Source organism: Hippocampus bargibanti, linkage group LG03, assembly GCF_051943395.1.
Source record: "Hippocampus bargibanti isolate YZ-2025 linkage group LG03, ASM5194339v1, whole genome shotgun sequence".
Taxonomy (NCBI): domain Eukaryota; kingdom Metazoa; phylum Chordata; class Actinopteri; order Syngnathiformes; family Syngnathidae; genus Hippocampus; species Hippocampus bargibanti.
The window spans coordinates 6,260,001-6,280,000 of NC_142736.1; the positions used below are offsets into that span (position 1 = coordinate 6,260,001).

General features: G+C 44.9%; 1 protein-coding gene across 1 annotated transcript in view; it reads left to right on the forward strand.

Annotated features, from left to right (window-relative positions):
- The window catches only part of fah (fumarylacetoacetate hydrolase (fumarylacetoacetase)), a 28,755-nt gene that overhangs the window by 2,185 nt on the left and 6,570 nt on the right, over positions 1-20,000 (forward strand). The window contains exons 4-10 of the mRNA XM_088991756.1: positions 1,268-1,317; positions 2,889-2,979; positions 3,577-3,674; positions 6,208-6,260; positions 6,402-6,501; positions 15,347-15,477; positions 19,372-19,447. Coding sequence (XP_088847882.1) covers positions 1,268-1,317; positions 2,889-2,979; positions 3,577-3,674; positions 6,208-6,260; positions 6,402-6,501; positions 15,347-15,477; positions 19,372-19,447 — 599 coding nt within the window. The remainder of the gene's footprint in view (positions 1-1,267; positions 1,318-2,888; positions 2,980-3,576; positions 3,675-6,207; positions 6,261-6,401; positions 6,502-15,346; positions 15,478-19,371; positions 19,448-20,000) is intronic.

The window sequence follows — 20,000 nt, forward strand, 5'->3', positions numbered from 1 at the left end:
GTATAATAATTATAAAAATAATACATTTAATTTATAAGAGCCTTTAAAAACTCTCAATGTCACTTTACAGTCACAGCGTTCACTCAACACGGAAGTCACTCGAAGAGATAAAAAGCTAGCTAGTTCGCCAATTGATAGCCAACAGATACCTAGCTCGATAGCCAACCAGCTCGATAGCTAATACATAGCCAGCTAGATAGCTAGCTCGTCAGCCAGATAGCTAATAGATAGCAAATAGCTAGCAAAATATAATAATAATAATAATAATAATAATAATAATAATAATAATAATAATAATAATAATAATGTTCATCTGCCCAAATGATTGACGTGATTAATCATTTTGTATTGAACATATTCACTGCCAGATGATATGCAAATATGTATCGACTCCTGTGCCAGGGTTTTTGTCGCCTAATATTGAGTTTTAGGACTGCACTAACATTCATTGCAGTGTAAGAGACCTCAGACTTTCTTCTTTCATGTTTTATTTCTGTTAAGGCAATTCACTATACAAACACATTTTAAACATCTATTCTATTTTCTTACACGTCGTTTTATTTTCTCGGACTTCCTGTCATGATGTCACATCCTGTCCGTTTTTACAAAAAACTCTCCCAACCATGTCTTCCCTCTCTCCTCTCTTCACTCTTCTCCCCTCAGGCTGCCTGCCCCTATGGGGGTCAGCAGTTACATTTTGTGCCGTCCCAAAGATTAAACAATCTTTTTGTTCTTACTTTTGCTTCATTAATTATGACGACCCTAACAATTTAGAGCTTACTTGGTTGTAGAGTTATCTGCATTGAAAGTGGGTGTGACTGTACAAAAGGTAAATGCTGCTTCTTTGTGGGTGGGAAAAACATTGTCAGAGGTCTGGCCGAAGCTTGAAACGCGCCCCCACCCCCGCAAGAAAAAACAAAGCCCGAAAAAATTCGGGAATGGCTCTCCACGTCATGCTTTTCAATTCCCGAATAAATTCGGGAATGGCAGTGAATGAGTTAATTTCCAGTTTTCGTCTCATCTCTGTCAGCACTGCATCAAATAGAATTTTCCAGACTACAAGTGGGGATGCTGAATTGACATTTGCCGTTCCGTCTTTGACTGCCACAGTATATGCAAAGAGAAGTTTCAAGTGTTATCCTTTCATATTCATTAATTCTTTTTTTACCATTTGCGTTTCCTACCAATGTGAAAACAATTGCTTTGTTGTTGCTCATTTTTTTCCACTGTGGTTTTCCTCTCACTTGTTTTTCTTTTGTGTCTGCAGAGCTTTTGTCCCACAGAGCGCAGCCAAAATGCATCTTCCTGCAGATATTGGTCGGTCCACACTCAAATGCACAAAACAAATTCTAACAAACTCAAAAAAAAAGTTAGATTTCGTGAAATGAAAATGTGTTTGTTGTATATGATCAATGTTCATAATTGACTGCAGTTCCCACGGCTCCTGATAAAATGTGTCCTCTCACAGAGTTGCCTGTAATTCTTTCTGTGGAAGTTTATCATCCAAATAGATGTTGATTAAATTGAAAGAGAACATAAGTAATCAGTTGGCAAAATTGTATAGATCTAATATGTCATGAACTAAAGGATCAGACTTTGCGTCAAGCCTGATATTGATGATAATTACTGTGTAATGACGGAGCTGCCAAAATGACATGGCTGTAAGGATGTTATGAGGACCTCATGCATGAACACTTTTAGTACTCGGCTACAGTGTTTCATTCTATTATGAGAAGAAAAGGCTCTTCTAATCCAATTGATCCAAATTGTAAACAAAAAACAATTATTGCTTTCAAGGACAACCGACACCATTTTTTGTTTCCTAACTGACATAAAAAAAAAAAAACCGTTTTATAGCATCTAAAATACCCAAAACGCGCAGGCTGATATTTATAGTCAAATGCAAAACACCAATAAAAATGAGAAAAGTGTCCCAAAACTACTTCAAAATGACCCCGGAAATTGTGTTTCAGAAGGTCCCGCCCGCTTGTTTGTGACATCACGCCAGGACGTCTTCGCCTTGCTCTAGAATAAAAAAATGGCTTCAGATTCGGAGAAGATGCTTTGTAGTTACTCATCCAGTTATGAATATGATTAGTTCTAAAGAGGAAAGCATAAATGTTTGCAATCGATTAAAGAAGTACTCGCATCTCAATTCGAGCCATCAGGACTCCAATGTAGCGTCTCAGAAAATGCATAAGACGGTGCCTAAGCTCCGTTGGAAATGGGCTGATTTGTCTGTTGGGAAATTATGTCAACTAGTATCAAATACAGTAAAGTCTCGTTATATCGATATTCAAGGGAGTCCGAAAAAATATCGATATAACCGGGACTATCGATATATCCGACCCGGTTTGCATGTAATTTTTCCGTGCGTGCATAGAAATAGTATCGATATAACCGGGACTATCGATATATCCGATATCGATATAACGAGACTTTACTGTAGTAGTTTTGGTGCAACACACAACGATTCACCATCGTGTTATTTATGTGTTTTCCTTCTAATTTCGCCATCAACATGGATCAACACGAAGTTTTCAGACCAAACAAAGTATCCAAAATGCATTGTGTGTCGCTTTCTCGGTCAGGGGCGTTCCTGACGTGACGTCACGTCAGAAATCGTCATCAACTCGAAAACAGGACTTCCTGAATATTCAGCGCGAGTCTTAAAACGTAAAATATAGCTATATTCCGTGGAATCTTTGTAAAATACGGTCAGGAGAAGTCATTTGAAGTGATTTTACAAATTATGGACACAACTTGTCCTGAGGCGTCGGTTGTCCTTTGAATGTTCCATTTTATAGCCTGTTTGTAAGTCGATGTTACACTTGATTTTTTGCATTGGTGTCATTGTTTGGAATATTTTGTTTTGTCTTTTAAAACAGGTGATTACACTGACTTCTATTCATCCAGGGATCATGCAACTAATGTTGGCATCATGTTTCGGGGAAAGGAAAATGCTCTCATGCCAAACTGGTAAACTAATATTAATACACCATCAGCAGGCAATTACAGATGGAGAATAAGGATTGGGTGAAACCAACTGCTAGGCACTCTTTGCATCAATGATTTGCTCTGTAATGACATAGTTCAACTTCATTTTATTGATAAAGATGATGCTCATTTTCTAGCACAGTCGTGTGCACTGTAACCATCCCTTCTCGTATTTTAGAAGAAATGTCCCTCAAATGGGCGGCACAGGATTCCATGGCAGCTCTGGTCTTCCTGTGGGGAGCTTACATGTTTTCCTCGTGGCTGTGTGGGTTTTCTCTGGGCAATCTGGTTTACTCCCACATTCCAAGAACATATATGGCAGGGTTATTGAACACTCTAAATTCCCTATGTGTGATTGTGAGCACTAATGGTTGTTTGTCTCCACGTGCCCTGCCAACCAGTTCACGGTGGCCCATGTACCACGCAGCCTGCCAAAGATAGTTGGAATAGGTTCTAACATGCACATATATACTGTGATGATTATAAAATTGATGGATGGATGTCCTTCAGGTCATTATGACTATGATAAAAAACGTTAGAACATGTTGATCTCTTACTTGGCCTATTATTTTTTTGCAGGTTGAGGCTTCCTGTGGGATATCATGGTCGGGCATCATCAGTGGTTATTTCTGGCACACCTATTCGTCGTCCCATGGGTCAAATGAGACCCGATCCGAGTAAGTTCACAGTGGACAACTTGAAATTCATTACACTGATGGATGTTGACCAAATGTTTATTTTGAAATATAATAATAATAATAATAATAATACTAATAATAATAATAATAATAATAATAATAATAATAATAATAATAATAATAATAATACATTACATTTTAAGTGCCTTTCAAAGCTCTCAAGAACACTTTACAGTCACAGAGAAGCATAGGTACTATAATAAATAAAATACAATCACAAATAGAATGCAATAAATAAAATATATTATAAATCGAAACGAGAGAGAGAGCTACACATAAAATGCAATTTTAAATAGGTGGGTTTTGAGATGGGACTTGAATATGGGAAGATAATTGATGTTACGAATGTTGGGAGGAAGTCAATTCCAAAGTTTGAATAATATGATAGGATTTAATTGTTACATTCTTACATTAGAGGGACAACTCATATTAGAGGCTTTGGAGAGAAAGTCAGAGAGGCCAGACTGAGATGGTTTGGACATGTCCAGAGGAGATAGAGTGACTATATCGGGAGAAGGATGCTGGGCCTGAACTGCCAGGCAGGAGACCAAGAGGAAGACCGAAGAGGAGGTTTATGGATGTGGTCAAAGAGGACATAGAGGTAGCTGGTGTGAGAGAAGAGGATACACAAAACCGGGATAGATGGAGGACATTGATTCGCTGTGGCGACCCCTGAAGGGAAAAGCCGAAAAGGAAAAGAAGAAGACATTGTTACATTCTTCTTCTTCTTTTCCTTTCGGCTTTTCCCTTCAAGGGGTCGCCACAGCGAATCCGTGTCCTCCATCTTCAGAGGATTAAATTGTTACATTAATAACACAAATGGCCGTGGTAAACTGGTTAGCACATCCATGTCACAGTGCAGAGATCATAAATTTGTATTCAGGGCTCTTTACTTTGTGTGTTCTCCTCGGGCCCACGTGGTACTTCGGTTTCCTTCCACATTCCAAAAACATGCATGGCAGACTGATTGAATGCTTGACATTGTCCATCTCAATTGTGACTGTGAATGAATAGGTGTTTGTACTCAAAGACAGCATGACAGTTTCCAGCATGATACAACCCTTGTGAGGATAAATGGATGAGAAAATGGATGCGTATCATAACTGACTTTTTTTCAAAATCTGACTTGGGCAGTTATGTTGTTAATGTGGGAAAATTATTCAGATCCAAGTCCCATGAAGTGAGGGCGTCTTGTTTGTGCTTCCATTCGAAACAGAGGACTTCGGTTCTTTGTACTGATTGTTAATTCTTTAATATGATTTCACACCACCTTCACCATCACCGTAGAACTACAAACAAGTATAAAAATATAGCTCTTATTGACACATAAACATTTGGACTTTACATCAATGAAATAAACCGTATACAATAAAATCGTACAAACCACTTTGCCCGCTTTCTGTCTGAAATAGAAGGTCTTTGTCCTTTTTATCTTTTGCTTGCTCAACAATACAGCGATAAAGCACGTCCATTCTCGCCGTCTTCTCAGTAAAATGAAACTTAAATATGAAGTGTGGAAAGTAAAACCTGTACCGGAAGTGACAACAACCCAACGTAATGTCAAGGAAATAATGCACAGTCATCTGCTGGTCAACTATGGGATAGCAGTCCTAAACAAATGTATCAGCTGCGTTTACATTGTAAAATATAAATTAAAAACTCATCTCATCTCATCTCATTTTCCGTACCGCTTATTCCTCATTAGGGTCGCGGGGGTTGCTGGAGCCTATCTCAGCTGTCTTCGGGCACGAGGCGGGGGACACCCTGAATTGGTTGCCAGCCAATCGCAGGGCACACAAAGACATACAACAGTCACTCTCACACTCACACCTATGGACAATTTGGAGTGGTCAATCTGCCGGCCATGCATGTTTTTGGAGTGTGGGAGGAAACCGGAGGACCCGGAGAAAACCCACGCGGGTCCGGGGAGAACATGCAAACTCCACACAGGGAGGCCGGACCGGGACGCGAACCGGCGACCTCTGCACTGTGATGCCGGTGTGCTAACCACTCGACTACCGGGCCGCCCTTAAATTAAAAACTGATATTTTTTTTTATTTTTTGCTTGATCACTATGTCCCCACTTCATTGAAATTGGGCTTGTACATTGCAAGAAATTATCCAAAGGTGAAATGTTTTAAAACACATAAATGAGTCACAATATCTTTATTTATTTATTCTTCGTTCTCGTTTTTTTCCTGCAAGACCTCACTTCAACCCTTTTTTTGTTGTTTGTTTTTGCACTACTACATTACGTCACTTCACACACGACACTACCTCACTTTACATATGTCACTACTTCACTTTACATACGTCACTACCTCACTTTACATTCAGAAATTACATGTATGGTCTGTTTTCTATTGTATGTCTTATTTAGCCACATTGTAATATAATGTCCGAGAGGACATTAATTTCGTCTGTGCTGTATGTCATGCATATTAGCATATTTGACAATAAAGCTGACTTTGACTTTGACAATTTACCCCAATGTTTCCTTGCTTTGTTGCAGCAAAACCCCCTGTCTTTGGCTCATCAAAGCAATTGGACATCGAACTGGAGATGGTGATTTTAGCTTTTTCTCATCTTATCACATGCATGATTGTAAATCGATCGCTAAAGCGACAATGAATAATTCATTGAAATGTCAATATTTCTGTCAATAAACGTCAATAAACTGTATATATATATTTCTGTTGTGCGTAGGCTTTCTTCACTGGAGGGGGGAATTTGCTTGGGGAGCCAATCCCCATTGAGAAAGCCCATGAACACATCTTCGGCATGGTACTCATGAATGATTGGAGTGGTAAGAACATCTGCTCAATGATCACTTGTCCAACTTTAACCCTTTCAGGGAGAGCAGTTATGATAGTGGCGGGCTTATTGTGTTGTGAGGTTGTGGCGTCACCGGTGCGCACCGCAGCTTTAAGCTTTAATGTCTTTCAATTCCTTGATCTCCTTGATGTGCGTCTCACCCTGACACATATCACAGGCTTGAAAATGGTATAAAAGCAGCTGTCGTGGGACAGGGAGATTCAGACTCATCTCGGACTCAGACCCAGATAGACGCACCGCTCGCAGAGACCTGCTCAGCATCGCACGGAGTTTCACAGCACGACTTGCTTGACTCCACGCCACGATCAAGCTCTGTGCATCATCTGCCTGGAAGATCTGACAACGAACCTACTTACAAATAAAGAGAAACATCAAACTCTTTATTGGCGAGCCAGCCAGGAGCATTTTTTTTCCCTCCTCCTCAGCCCAATCAACTCTCCGAATGGAAAGAGACCAGGTATGTAGCCTTGAGGCATGACGTCGAGCTGGGGGACAGCCGGCCCTCCCAGCTCCTGCAACGCCTCGAGACGGTGACGGGCAACAGCCTCAAGGACCAGACTTTACTGCGGCATGTCTTCATAGAGAAGCTGCCCCCGAGGATCCAAGCAGCCCTGGCAACCACACCACCCGACTCTACCTTGCAGGAGTTGGCCGCCCTCGCCGACAAAGTTGCGGAGGCGTACGCGGGGCAGCCTACCGTTTCTGCCATGCAGCGTCCTCTGACGCCAGGGCCCTCGACTGATGCTCTGCAACTGCTTGTCGACGAGATGCGTGCCCTGCGAACGGAAATCTGGCAATGCAGCCACAGTCGAGAGCGCCGCCGTAGTCGCGGATGCCGCCCCATTCGAGAGCGCAGCCCAAGCAGCAACCGGAACCCATCCAGCGCGGACCCCGACCTGTGCTGGTACCACCAATATTGGGGTGACCGGGCCAAACGATGCAGTGAGCCGTGCAAGAGGTCGGGAAACGGCCCAGCCAGGGAGTGAACACGGCTTCCCACTTGCCTGGCGCCTCCACAACCAACCACATCATTTATGTCTGCGACCGCACATCGGGAAGACGATTCATGGTGGACTCGGCTGCTGACATCAGCGTTCTGCCACCTTCCCCTGCGGAGCGCTGGAACGCCGACGCTGGAGTGTCCCTGCAAGCTGCCAACGGCACCACCATTAAGACGTATGGCCCACGGTTTCTCAACCTCGACTTGGGCCTACGTCGCTCCTTCCCTTTTATCTTCACCATTGCGATGTTCCTCACCCCATCCTTGGCGCGAACTTCCTGCACAGGTTTGATCTGTCCGTCAACATCCGCAGGAAGAGGTTGACTGATGAGACGACCGGCCTGTCCGTGCATGGTAGGACGGGCAAACCTGCGCTTCTTCATCTCTCGCATGTACCATCTCCTTCATCTTCTCTATTTCTCACGCTCCTTTGACGATTCCCCGACCTGACCAACCCCAGTCGGACGACCCTACCTGCTCCCGACGTTGTTCACCACATTGTGACCACTGGTCCCACAAAGTTTCAACGTTTTCGCCGCCTTGCCCCGGCAAAACAACGGATTGCTGAAGCCGAATTCAACCACATGCTTCAGCTTGGTGTTATCCGTCCATTGGACAGCAAATGGGCCTCCCCGCTGCACATGGTCCCCAAGGCGAAGGCAGGCGACTGGCGTCCCTGTGGTGACTTTTGAGCACTGAATTTTGTCACAGTTCCTGACCGCTATCCTCTTCCTCACATCCACGACTGTGTGTCATTCCTCCTCGGACAAACGGTGTTCTCCACCATCGATCTGGTGAGAGCCTACCAACAGATCCCTGTCGCGAAAGAGGATGTTTCGAAGACGGCCGTCACCACCCCATTTGGCTCGTTTGAGTTCCTCCGCATGCCATTTGGCCTCCGGAACGCCGCTCAGACTTTTCAACGCTTCATCGACTCTGTCCTGCGCGGTCTTGACTTCTGTTGTGCCTACATCGATGACATCTTCATCGCCAGCAACTCCCAAGACGAGCACCTGCAGCACCTGGAAACGGTCTTCAAGCGTCTGGACGAGCACGGCCTGGTCGTCAACTCCGACAAGTGCGTTTTTGGCCAATCCATGGTAAAGTTCCTTGGTCACCTAGTCGATGGCAAAGGAGTACGCCCTCTACCCGGCAAGGTGCAGGCCATTCATGACTTTCCCACACCCAAGACGGTAACCCAATTACAACGATTCCTCGGGATGGTAAACTTCTACCGACGCTACATCCCGAACTGTGCCGAGGTTGCCCTGCCACTAAACTCGCTGACTGGCAATAGGAAGAAGCACGTTCCCGTCGACCTCTCCTCCGAGCAATTGAAGGCTTTTCAACGGCTGAAGGATCTCGTGGCCGATGCAACACTCCTAGCCCACCCAAGCCCCGATGGTCAGTTGTCTCTCATGGTTGACGCCTCCACGGTTGCAATCGGTGCGGTTCTCCACAACGGCCTCAATGGTGACTGTCGACCCATCGCTTTTTTCTCCAAGGCCCTCCAGCCGGCCGAACGCCGATACTCCACCTTTGGCCGGGAACTTCTTGGTGTCTATCAGAATCAGAATCAGAATCAGAATCAGAATCATCTTTATTGCCAAGTATGTAGAACACACAAGGAATTTGTTTCCGGTAGAACACGCTGCACTAGTATCGTCGTAAAAAAAACTGCTAAGTGGCACTATACAGTTCCATTTTGGCTACTGTTGAAGAGTTCAAAGAGTTAATGGCTTGGGGGAAGAAGCTGTTTAAATGTCTGCTGGATTTGGTGCGCATGGATCGGTAGCGCCTGCCTGAGGGGAGTAGCTGGAAAAGGTGGTGGGCAGGGTGCGCAGGGTCCAGTAGGATTTTCCGCGCCCTTGTTCGGATTCTTGCAGTGTGCAAGTCCTCGAGAGTGGGTAGGGCGGTGCCAATGATTTTTTTCCGCCGTCCTAACTGTCCGTTGAAGTCGGATTTTGTCCATTTTTGTGGCGGCCCCGAACCAAACGGTGATGGAAGAACACAGGATGGATTCGATGACAGCCGTGTAGAAATGTTGCAGCACCTCCTGTGGCAGGCCATGCTTCTTTAGCAGCCTCAGGAAGTACATTCTCTGTTGGGCCTTTTTCAGAATAGAGTTGGTGTTGACCTCCCACTTCATGTCCTGGGAGACTGTGATTCCCAGGAACTTGAAGGTCTCAACGGTTGACACAAGGCAGTTGGATAGTGTGAGGGGTAACTGTGGTGATGGATGTTTCCTGAAGTCCACGATCATCTCAACTGTCTTGAGCGTGTTCAGCTCCAAGTTGTGACGGCTGCACCAGAGCTCCAGCTGCTCCACTTGTTGTCGGTACGCAGACTCGTCGCCGTCTTTGATGAGACCGATGACCGTGGTTTCGTCTGCGAACTTTATGAATTTGACAGCTGGGTGCGTTGAGCTGCAGTCGTTCGTGTAGAGAGAGAAGAGCAATGGAGAGAGGACGCATCCCTGCGGGGCTCCAGTGCTCGTGGTTCGTGTTGTGGATGATATATTTCCCAGTCTGACCTGTTGTGTCCGTCCTGTCAGGAAGCTGAGGGTCCACTGGCAGATCGTGGGGGACACACCAAGCTGGAGAAGTTTGGGGATGAGGAGTTCTGGGATGATGGTATTGAACGCAGAGCTGTAGTCCACAAACAGGATCCTTGCGTAGGTTCCTGTGTTGTCAAGGTGGTCGAGGATGTGGTGCAGTCCGACCTGTTTGCCCGGTAGGCAAACTGAAGAGGATCTAACAGAGGTCCGGTGATGTTCTTTAGGTGGTTCAGCTCGAGGCGTTCAAAGGACTTCATGACCACAGACGTCAGAGCGACAGGTCTATAGTCGTTCAATCCCGAGGGTGCTGGCTTCTTTGGAACTGGGACGATAGTAGACTGTCTCAGCGTGAAGCACTTCTGGCACTTCATCGAGGTTGGACGCGTCATCATCTATACCGACCACAAGCCACTCCTCTCCGCCATCCCCTCGGCGTCGAACAAAGTACCTGGAGCCAGAAGTTAGGCACTTGGACTACCTCTCGCAATTTGACTTTGAGTTTCGCCACGTCCAGGGGGCTCAGAAGGAGGTCGCAGATGCCCTTTCTCGAGTTGAGATCAACGCGATCCAGTTTCCCGACGGTCTTGACTACGATGAGATGGCAGCAGCTCAGGTACGAGAATGTCTGGCCAACCATGCCAACGATTCCAACATCATCGCTGTCCCTCTCCATAACTCTGGCTGCACAATCCTGTGTGTCCAGTCCGACGGCGTCCCTCGACCACTGGTTCCCGACTCCTTCCGGTGAAAGGTGTTCGACTCTCTGCACAGTCTTTCTCATCCTGGAATTCGTGGCACGACCAAGATGCTGGCGAAAAGGTTTTCCTGGAAGGGACTGCAAAGATACGTGCGAGACTGGGTGCGCGGCTGTCTACGGTGTCAACGCTCAAAGGTCCAGCGCCATACGAAGTCACCCATGGGAATTTTTTACACGCCGGACGCCCGGTTCAGTCACGTCCACATAGATCTTGTCGGACCCCTTCCCCCCCTCCCGTGGCTTTCGGTACTTGTTGACTTGCGTTGACCGCTTCACCCGATGGTGCGAAGCCCTTCCCTTGTCCGACTGCGGGTCTGAAGCTGTTGTCGGTGCCTTCCTCCAACATTGGGTCGCCCGCTTTGGGTCACCGGAGACCATCACCACCGATCGTGGAGCCCAGTTCGAGTCTGCACTATTTGTATATGCTATACTATTTGCTATACTATTTGAATATAATTTTCTGGGATGTCAACGAAACCGGACGACTGCCTACCACGCAGCTGCGAACGGCATGGTGGAACGCCTCCATCGTCAACTGAAGGCCTCCCTAATGTATGCCAACAATGCCGAACACTGGGTGGATAACCTGCCTCTGGTGTTGCTGGGCATCCGCTCCACGCTAAAGCCCGACATCAACTCGACTCCAGCGGAGCTGGTATATGGCACCAGTTTACGCCTGCCTGGTGAGCTGCTCAACCGACCCTACGACTGCTGACGTCAATGATCTGCTCACCCGCCTCCGGCAGTTTGCGCTGGCTCTGTGGCCCCAGTCACCGCGAACATCGTACCAGCCGACGCACGTGGATCCCGCACTCCTAACATGTACGCATGCCTTCCTGCGGTGTGATCGGGTGCGTAAGCCCCTCCAGCCCCCTTACGATGGCCCGTATCCCGTCCTCTCCCGCCGTGAGAAGACGTTCCGGATTCAAATCAACGGCCGCGAGGATACAGTCTCCATCGACCAACTCAAACCGGCAGTCGTAGAGCACACGTTGCCGTACTCCCGAACATCGACGTCGGCCACCCCACCAACGACGTCCCCCGTGTCCGGTGATCAACCTTTTTCGTGCCTGGCCTCTCCGTGTGGCCGAATGACCCGGAGCGGCAGATGTGTGCATTTCCCAGAACGTCTCGCCTCCTACCGGCTCTTCTGAGCGCGTCCAGCTCGTTTTTTCCTGCGTCGCCTTCCCCGACTTCGGATCCAGGAGGGGAGCCCTGTGGCTTTTAATGTCTTTCAATTCCTTGATCTCCTTCATGTGCGTCTCACCCTGACGCATATCACAGGCTTGAAAATGGTATAAAAGCAGCTGTCGTGGGACAGGGAGATTCAGACTCATCTCGGACTCAGACCCAGACAGACGCACCGCTCGCAAAGACCTGCTCAGCATAGCACGGAGTTTCACAGCACGACTTGCTCGACTCCACACCACGATCAAGCTCTGCGCATCATCTGCCTGGAAGATCTGACAACGAACCTACTTACAAATAAAGAGAAACATCAAACTCTTTAAGATTACAGGGAGCATGAAAGGGTAAAATGCATTAACTACGTTGGTGGTGATGGCAGTGCAGTGAGCCGTTTCTATTGAATTTATCCCCACCACTACCCCCAAAAAATCCTAAAGGATGCAGTTAAAAGTTAAATAACCTTTGATTTTATTCTTGACTCCATTCTTTTTTTTACATGGTGCACAACTATCTATATTTGATGGGGTGGTCTTGGAACAAATTCGGGCATTTTTATGGATATACAGTGAGACCTCAACTTACAAACACCTTAACTTACAAACTTTTCGTCTTACAAACATCCAATTTATGAAAATTAAACCTTATAATAAGCACTATTTTCATAATACACACCCACCACGGCTGGCGGAGTGATCTTCGGCGGAAGCACACGACCGAACAGCACCAGAGGTTAAGTTACCAACAGTCCTTATGGAAGGTGACTCTCCTTCCATAAGCCATCAACGACCATCAAAAAGGTAAATAAAACTTTATTTTACAGCACAGTTTATTTCTTTAATTACAGTCCTCATGTAATGCACCTCTTTCCAAACAGCAATTCCCTTTGACCTTCGACCTCCAACGCCATTCCATCAATCCATAAATGACCATCACAATTGTAAATAAAGTGACTTTATGATACAATTCAGTGTATTTCTTTCATTACAATACAATATCACATTTATTATATGTGATATCGTATGGGATTTTTTTTTTTTTTGAGATACACACTTTTCGCCTTACACACTCTGTCTGGGAACCAATTAAGTTCGTAAGTTGAGGTCTCACTGTATATATCTGTAACTATCTTGCTTTGGGGTAAACAGTCTCCAAGTCAACGATAAACAGAGTCTGAAGAAAGGTCCCCAAACAAAGTCATTTACTGTATTTCCAACTCTGTAATCGACAACCCTGATGCATTTCTTATTTTTGTGTTCATTTGTACTTTAGTCATTCAATTTACATGGCTGTATGCCACAATAAGTTTTAAGCATTATTCTCTACTTCAGATGTTACAATTAGATATTCATTAATTTGTTGTGCGTTCTGTATTTAATATGTGGAGGAGGTGAAACATTCTAATTTGTTTCCCCAAATTCATAACGGCCCATGAGAAGAAATCGTAACTACAAGGTCGTTCGTGACAAAAAAAAATGTGTTTGACACTCCTGATTTAGAGTGTTCAATCACCCTTCCATGCATGTATTTGTAATGTGGGAGGAAATCAAAGGACCCGGAGAAAACCTGTGCGTTCCCAGGGAGAACCTGCAAATTCCACATAGGGAGGCAGAGCGGGTTTTGAACTCACCACCTCTGCACTGTGAAGTCGGCATGCTCACCACTCGACTACCGAGCCTGACTATGATGGCAAAACATAATTTACAAGACAATAAGCATATATTGTCGGCACATTAGTCGACTGGTTAGGACCTTCGCCTCAGTGCAGAAGGTTATGTTTGAAATTGACCCTGGCCAGTCTCTCACTGCCTACATCACAAACAGACATACAGCCAGCAAAAGACAGAGTAATTTCGAGAGAAAACCAACATGCCAAATAAATGAATACATAAACAAATGATTTTTTTGACTCTTAAAGGACAACCGACACAATTTTTTTCTTTTCCTAACTGACATCCAAAAAACGTTTTATAGCATCTAAAATACCCAAAACACACAGGCTGATATTTTTAGTCAAATGCAAAACACCAATAAAAATGACTTAAAGTGTCCCATAACTACTTCAAAATGACCCCGGAAATGGCGAGTTTCAGAAGGTCCCGCCCACTTGTTCGTGACATCACGCCAGGACGTCATCTAGAATCAAAACGATGGCTTCAGATTCGGAGAAGATGCTTTCTTGTTACTCATCCCGTTATGAATATGATTAAAATAGTTCTAAAGAGGAAAGCATAAATGTTTGCAATCGATTAAAGAAGTACTTGCGTATCAATTCGAGCCATTAGGTCTCCAATGTAACGTCACAGAAAATGCATAAGAAGGTGCCCAAGCTCCGTTGGACATGGGCTGATTTGTCTGCTGGGAAATTGTGTCAACTAATTTCAAATAGTAGTCTTGGTGCAACACACAACGATTCACCATCGCGTTATGTAGGTGTTTTCCTTATAATTTTGCCATCAACACGGATCAACACGATGTTTTCAGACCAAATAAAGTACCCAAAAGGCATTGTGTGTCGCTTTCTCGGCAGGGCCGTTCTTGACGTGACGTCACGTCAGGAAACGTCACCAACTCGAAAACAAGACTTCCTGAATATTCAGCGCTTGTCTTAAAATGTAAAATATAGCTATATACAGTGTACAATCGTACACAAAATATGCTCATTGAAGTGGTTTTACAAATTATGGACACAGCTTGTCCTTTAAATTGTCAATGGGTGTTCAATTGGTTAGGTCATCATTTCTAGTTCCATGTTTCTTAGGAGAAATTATTTTGCTATTCTCACCATGTTTTACCCATGCGTCTATTTTCACTCTGGTTTCTTCTCACATTCCCTATCCACAAATGGCATGTTAAAGAACATTCTAAATTATTCCGAAGTCTGAGTGCAAATGGTTGGCAACTTATTCAGATGCTGCCCAAAGACAGCTGTGATAGTCTCCAGTATGCCCCGCCACATTTTTGGGGATAAGCACATTCGAAAATGGATGGATGGAAATTAATAATCAGTCTCACTCCCCTAGATGATAAGGCATTTGATCTGCGAATTGCAAAGCTGTTTAAGGCCTTAAATGCTAAAATTGTGCCTGTATGTGCATGCAAAAGTCACATAAATCAAAGGAAATCCTTTTATTTTATGGGTAGCACATATTCAGGCAGCTTTGATGGTTTACACATAACAGGTCAAAGTGCAGTCACTTTCTATTGATCACCACACTGCCAAGCGATCTTACATATGACAGCAGTCAGAAGAGCACAAAATTCTGGGTGAAGGGACAAAATTATCGACACTTATGCCCATGTTTTATCTCTTTCAGCTCGGGACATCCAAGCTTGGGAGTATGTTCCTTTGGGTCCATTCCTGGGGAAGAACTTCGGAACAACCATCTCATCTTGGGTGGTTCCCATTGAGGCCTTGTTACCCTTTGTGGAGCCAAACCCCATTCAGGTCACAACCATAGATGCAACCACGAGAGCACAGGTGTCAAAGTCAAGGCCCTGGTGCCAAATCTATCCCGCCACATCATTTTATTCGGCCCGCGAAAGCAAATTAAGTGTGACAAGTGCCATAATGCTTGGCAAAGTCCAAACTAAAATTTCGAATTGTGCCATGTAAACCACAATAACAGTAATTATTTTTTACTTCAAATTTGAAAACTTGTTATTAATTAATTTGTTTCGTCTGTGTAAGCTCTCAGTCGTACAGGAGTGGTCCATCGATGAGAAGGTTTCTTCAGCCGTCATCTGTACAAAAGTGAAGGTTTCGGACGTTTCGCCTCCTATCCAAGAGACTTCGTCAGCGAACTAAAGTCTGACTGGTCGTATCGGCCCCATTTATATATCCCTAATGTCCAGACCTAGTGGCGCCGGACACAGCTATGATAGGTCCCTACTCTCAGGTTGGGGGGGACGCGGGACCCCGCCCTGTAGGAACAATCAGTGGGGCCACAGGGGGGGGTCCCGCGTCCCCCCCAACCTGAGAGTAGGGACCTATCATAGCTGTGTCCGGCGCCACTAGGTCTGGACATTAGGGATATATAAATGGGGCCAATACGACCAGTCAGACTTTAGTTCGCTGACGACGGCTGAAGAAACCTTCTCATCGATTAATTAATTTGTTGATCGCTCTATATGCAATATGTGGAGAGGATTAAACATTCTAATGGGTTCTCCAAATTCATAACGGACCCCAACAATGTGGCCTGCGGCAAAAAAAAAAAAATGAGTTTGACACCTATGCACTAGACTAGAGGCTCAATATTCATGCTCAGCGTATGTTTGATGCATTGCACGGACAAACTGTGAGAATGTGCGGGCAACATCAAGTGTTGGTATTTTCGTTAATGCTTTTTTTAATGCCAGTATGGCTGTGAAAACATCCATCTTGCTTTGCAGCTAATCGAAGAAGCGCTCATTCCTTTTAAATTCAATGTGTTCACATTATATTCAACATGGCCCAAACAGAAACTGATTTTCTGGAGTCCATGCAGGAGGTGCAAGCGTGCAAATGAATATGTTTGGAAGGAACCACAAGCAGTGGTTGATCACGCGATCACAAATTACTACTGCTCATCGTGCACTTGGCCTTCCAAGATGAGAGCTGCGTCACACACACAGCCACAAGAGTGGTTGTGAAATTATCATAATCATATAAAAATAATGACAATCATAATAATCCATCAATTTTCTGACCCGTTAATCCTCAAAAGGTCCGCGGGACATGCCAGAGCCTTTCTCAGCTGTTTTTGGGCAGTAGGTGCGGTCACCCTGAACTGGTTGCCAGCCAATTGCGGGGCACACAAAGACGAGCGAAGATCTGCTCTCACGTTCATACCTCACGACAATGTATGTTTTTTTTAACCTGGAATCTAGGAGAGAACAGTAACATGCAAACTCCACACCGGTCCACACTCACACAGTCAGAGGCCGAATCAATCCCTGCACCTCTGGACTGTGAGTTCACCATTGAAACCAGGCATAATAATAATAATAATAATAATAATAATAATAATAATAATAATAATAATAATAATAATTGTGTTTAAACAAGTGGTTAGCACACCGGCTTCACAGTGCAGAGGTCGCCGGTTCGCGTCTCGGTCCGGCCTCCCTGTGTGGAGTTTGCATGTTCTCCCCGGACCCGCGTGGGTTTTCTCCGGGTCCTCCGGTTTCCTCCCACACTCCAAAAACATGCATGACAGGCAGATTGACCACTCCAAATTGTCCCTAGGTGTGAGTGTGAGAGTGACTGTTGTACGTCTTTGTGTGCCCTGTGATTGGCTGGCAACCAATTCAGGGTGTCCCCCGCCTCGTACCCAAAGACAGCTGAGATAGGCTCCAGCAACCCCCACGACCCTAATGAGGAATAAGCCGTACGGAAAATGAGATGAGATGATGATGATGATGATGATGATGATGATGATGATGATGATGATGATACATTAATTTCTACAATGGTTCTAAATATCTGATGTATGCTATTTTCATAATGGATACAGCAACATTCATCATCATCATCAGAAGGAATTGCATTGTGTCTTTGTAGATCTGGAGAAAGCGTCTGACAGGGTGCCCAGAGAAGAGCTGTGGTATTGCATGAGGAAGTCTGGAGTGATGGAGTCATGACTGTAAGACAGCTATGAGGTGTGCTGTCGGTGTGGTGGAGGAATTCAAGGTGGAGGTGGGCCTCCACCAGGGGTCAGCTCTGAGCCCCTTCTTATTCGCTATGGTGATGGACAGGCTGACAGAGGATGTTAGACAAGAATCTCCTTGGACCATGATGTTTGCAAATGACATTGTGATCTGTAGCGGGAATAGGTGGCGGAGAAACTAGAGATGTGGAGGTATGCCTTGGAAAGGAGAGGAATGAAGATCAGTCGCAGCAAGACGGAATATATGTGTGTAAATGAGAGTGATCCAAGTGCAAGAGTGATGCTACAGGGAGAAGAGATAAAGAAGGTGGGGGATTTTAAGTGCTTGGGGTCAACTGTCGAGAGCAATGGAGAGTGTGGAAAAGAGGTGAAGAAGCGTGTCCAGGCAGGGTGGAACAGCTGGAGAAAAATGTCAGGTGTTATGTGTGATAGAAGGGTTTCAGCTAGGATGAAAGATAAGTTGTATAAAACGGTGGTGAGACTAGCCATGATGTTTGGACTGGAGACAGTGCCACTGAAGAAAAGACAGGAAGCAGAGCTGGGAGGTAGCAGAGCTGAAGATGTTTAGGTTTTCTTTGGGACTGACCAGGTTGGATAGCATCAGGAATGAGTGCATTAGAGGGACTACTCATATTAGAGGCTTTGGAGAGAAAGTCAGAGAGGCCAGACTGAGGTGGTTTGGACATGTCCAGACTAGGGAGAGTGACTATATCGGGAGATGGATGCTGAACCTTGAACTGCCAGGCAGGAGACCGACAGGAAGACCAAAGAGGAGGTTTATGGATGTTGTCAAAGATGACATGAAGGTAGCTGGTGTGAGAGAAGAGGATGCACAAAACAAGGTTAGTGGGAGGACATTGATTTGCTGTGGCGACCCCTGAAGGGAAAATCCGAATGGAAAAGATGGAGAAGATACAGCAACATTCGTCACATGTCCACATCACTAAGGGCATACAGTATCTGCCTGCACCTCGATCACAATTCACCCAAGTTGCATTACACTCCTTACGCCAATAGTTTGATGAGGTTTCATCAGGTGTAAAGTTTCGTCTACATTAGGGGTATTTACACCGCAACTTTTACTCCAGTGTAGCTATGGGTTGCCCCCTGTTCAGCGTTCAGACATACAAATTTATACCGGTATGGCCTCTGAAAACCGCTTAAACCAGAGCAAATTTAACCCCCAGTAGGTAGTTTAAAAAATTTACTTCTGAGTAAATGCTAATTTGCGGGGCAGCACCAATATAAAATGGGACTTGTGAACACTACATGGGTAGAGTCACTTATGTTACAGGGGCAGACTCACTTTTTGTGAGAAGAGTTGATTACATATGGTATATGATGCTCTGTTGTACTTCCGTCATCTTCCCTTTCTTCCTTTTCTCTCTCTTTCTCTCCCTCTCTCTCTACCCCTTCTCTCTTTCTTTTTCGCTCTCTTGTCTTCCTCCCCACACTCTCTGCCCAAAAGTCACCTGAGGCAGGCTCTAGCAATCCCTGCGACCCTTTACGGGATAAGCAGTGTTGAAATTGCAATAAATGAATGGATGATGTGACATTTTGGTGCAGATTGGATGTTTTTACTACTACGTGTAGTGGTATTTGTTTCAAGAATGACTATTTTTATGCATGGCATATAATTTACATTTCTGTGCACTCCCCATGCCTTCCTCCACCCAAAATATTTTTTACAGGATCCACAGCCACTCCCCTACCTCCAACATGAAGATCCCTACACGTTCAACATCAATCTATTTGCATCAATCAAAGGTATGGAAGAAACTTTTTTCAAGTAAACTGCCTCAACATTAGAAGAATGAAAATCATCTTAATTGGCCAAGTATGTAAACTACACAATGAGTTTGTCAGGCTGCAGTAGTATTGAAATAACAAACAAATACAACAAACCAGGACATGGCATATAACTATTGAAAGACTTTCTGTCATGTTCGGGTACCTCTGCCCGTCTCAGCACGATGGGGTGCAGAGCTTTCAGCTGCTCTGCTCCCAAGCACTTGAACTAACTTCCACGCAACATCCGTAACATTGATTCTCTTCCCACATTCAAATGCCATTTCAAAACCCACCTATTTAAAATACCGTTTTCTGGATAGATTAAAGTCTTCTTTTATTGTTTATAATTTTATCTGTGTTTTTATTGTTCTTATCCTGTGACTGTCAAGTGACCCTGAGTGTCTGGAAGGGAGCTTACAAACAAAATTTATTATTATTATTATTGTGCAGTATTAGTAGTACCACCCATGACAGTTTTGTGACAATATAGATGGGGTATTGAGCACAAATAAAGTTGTGTGGTACTTCG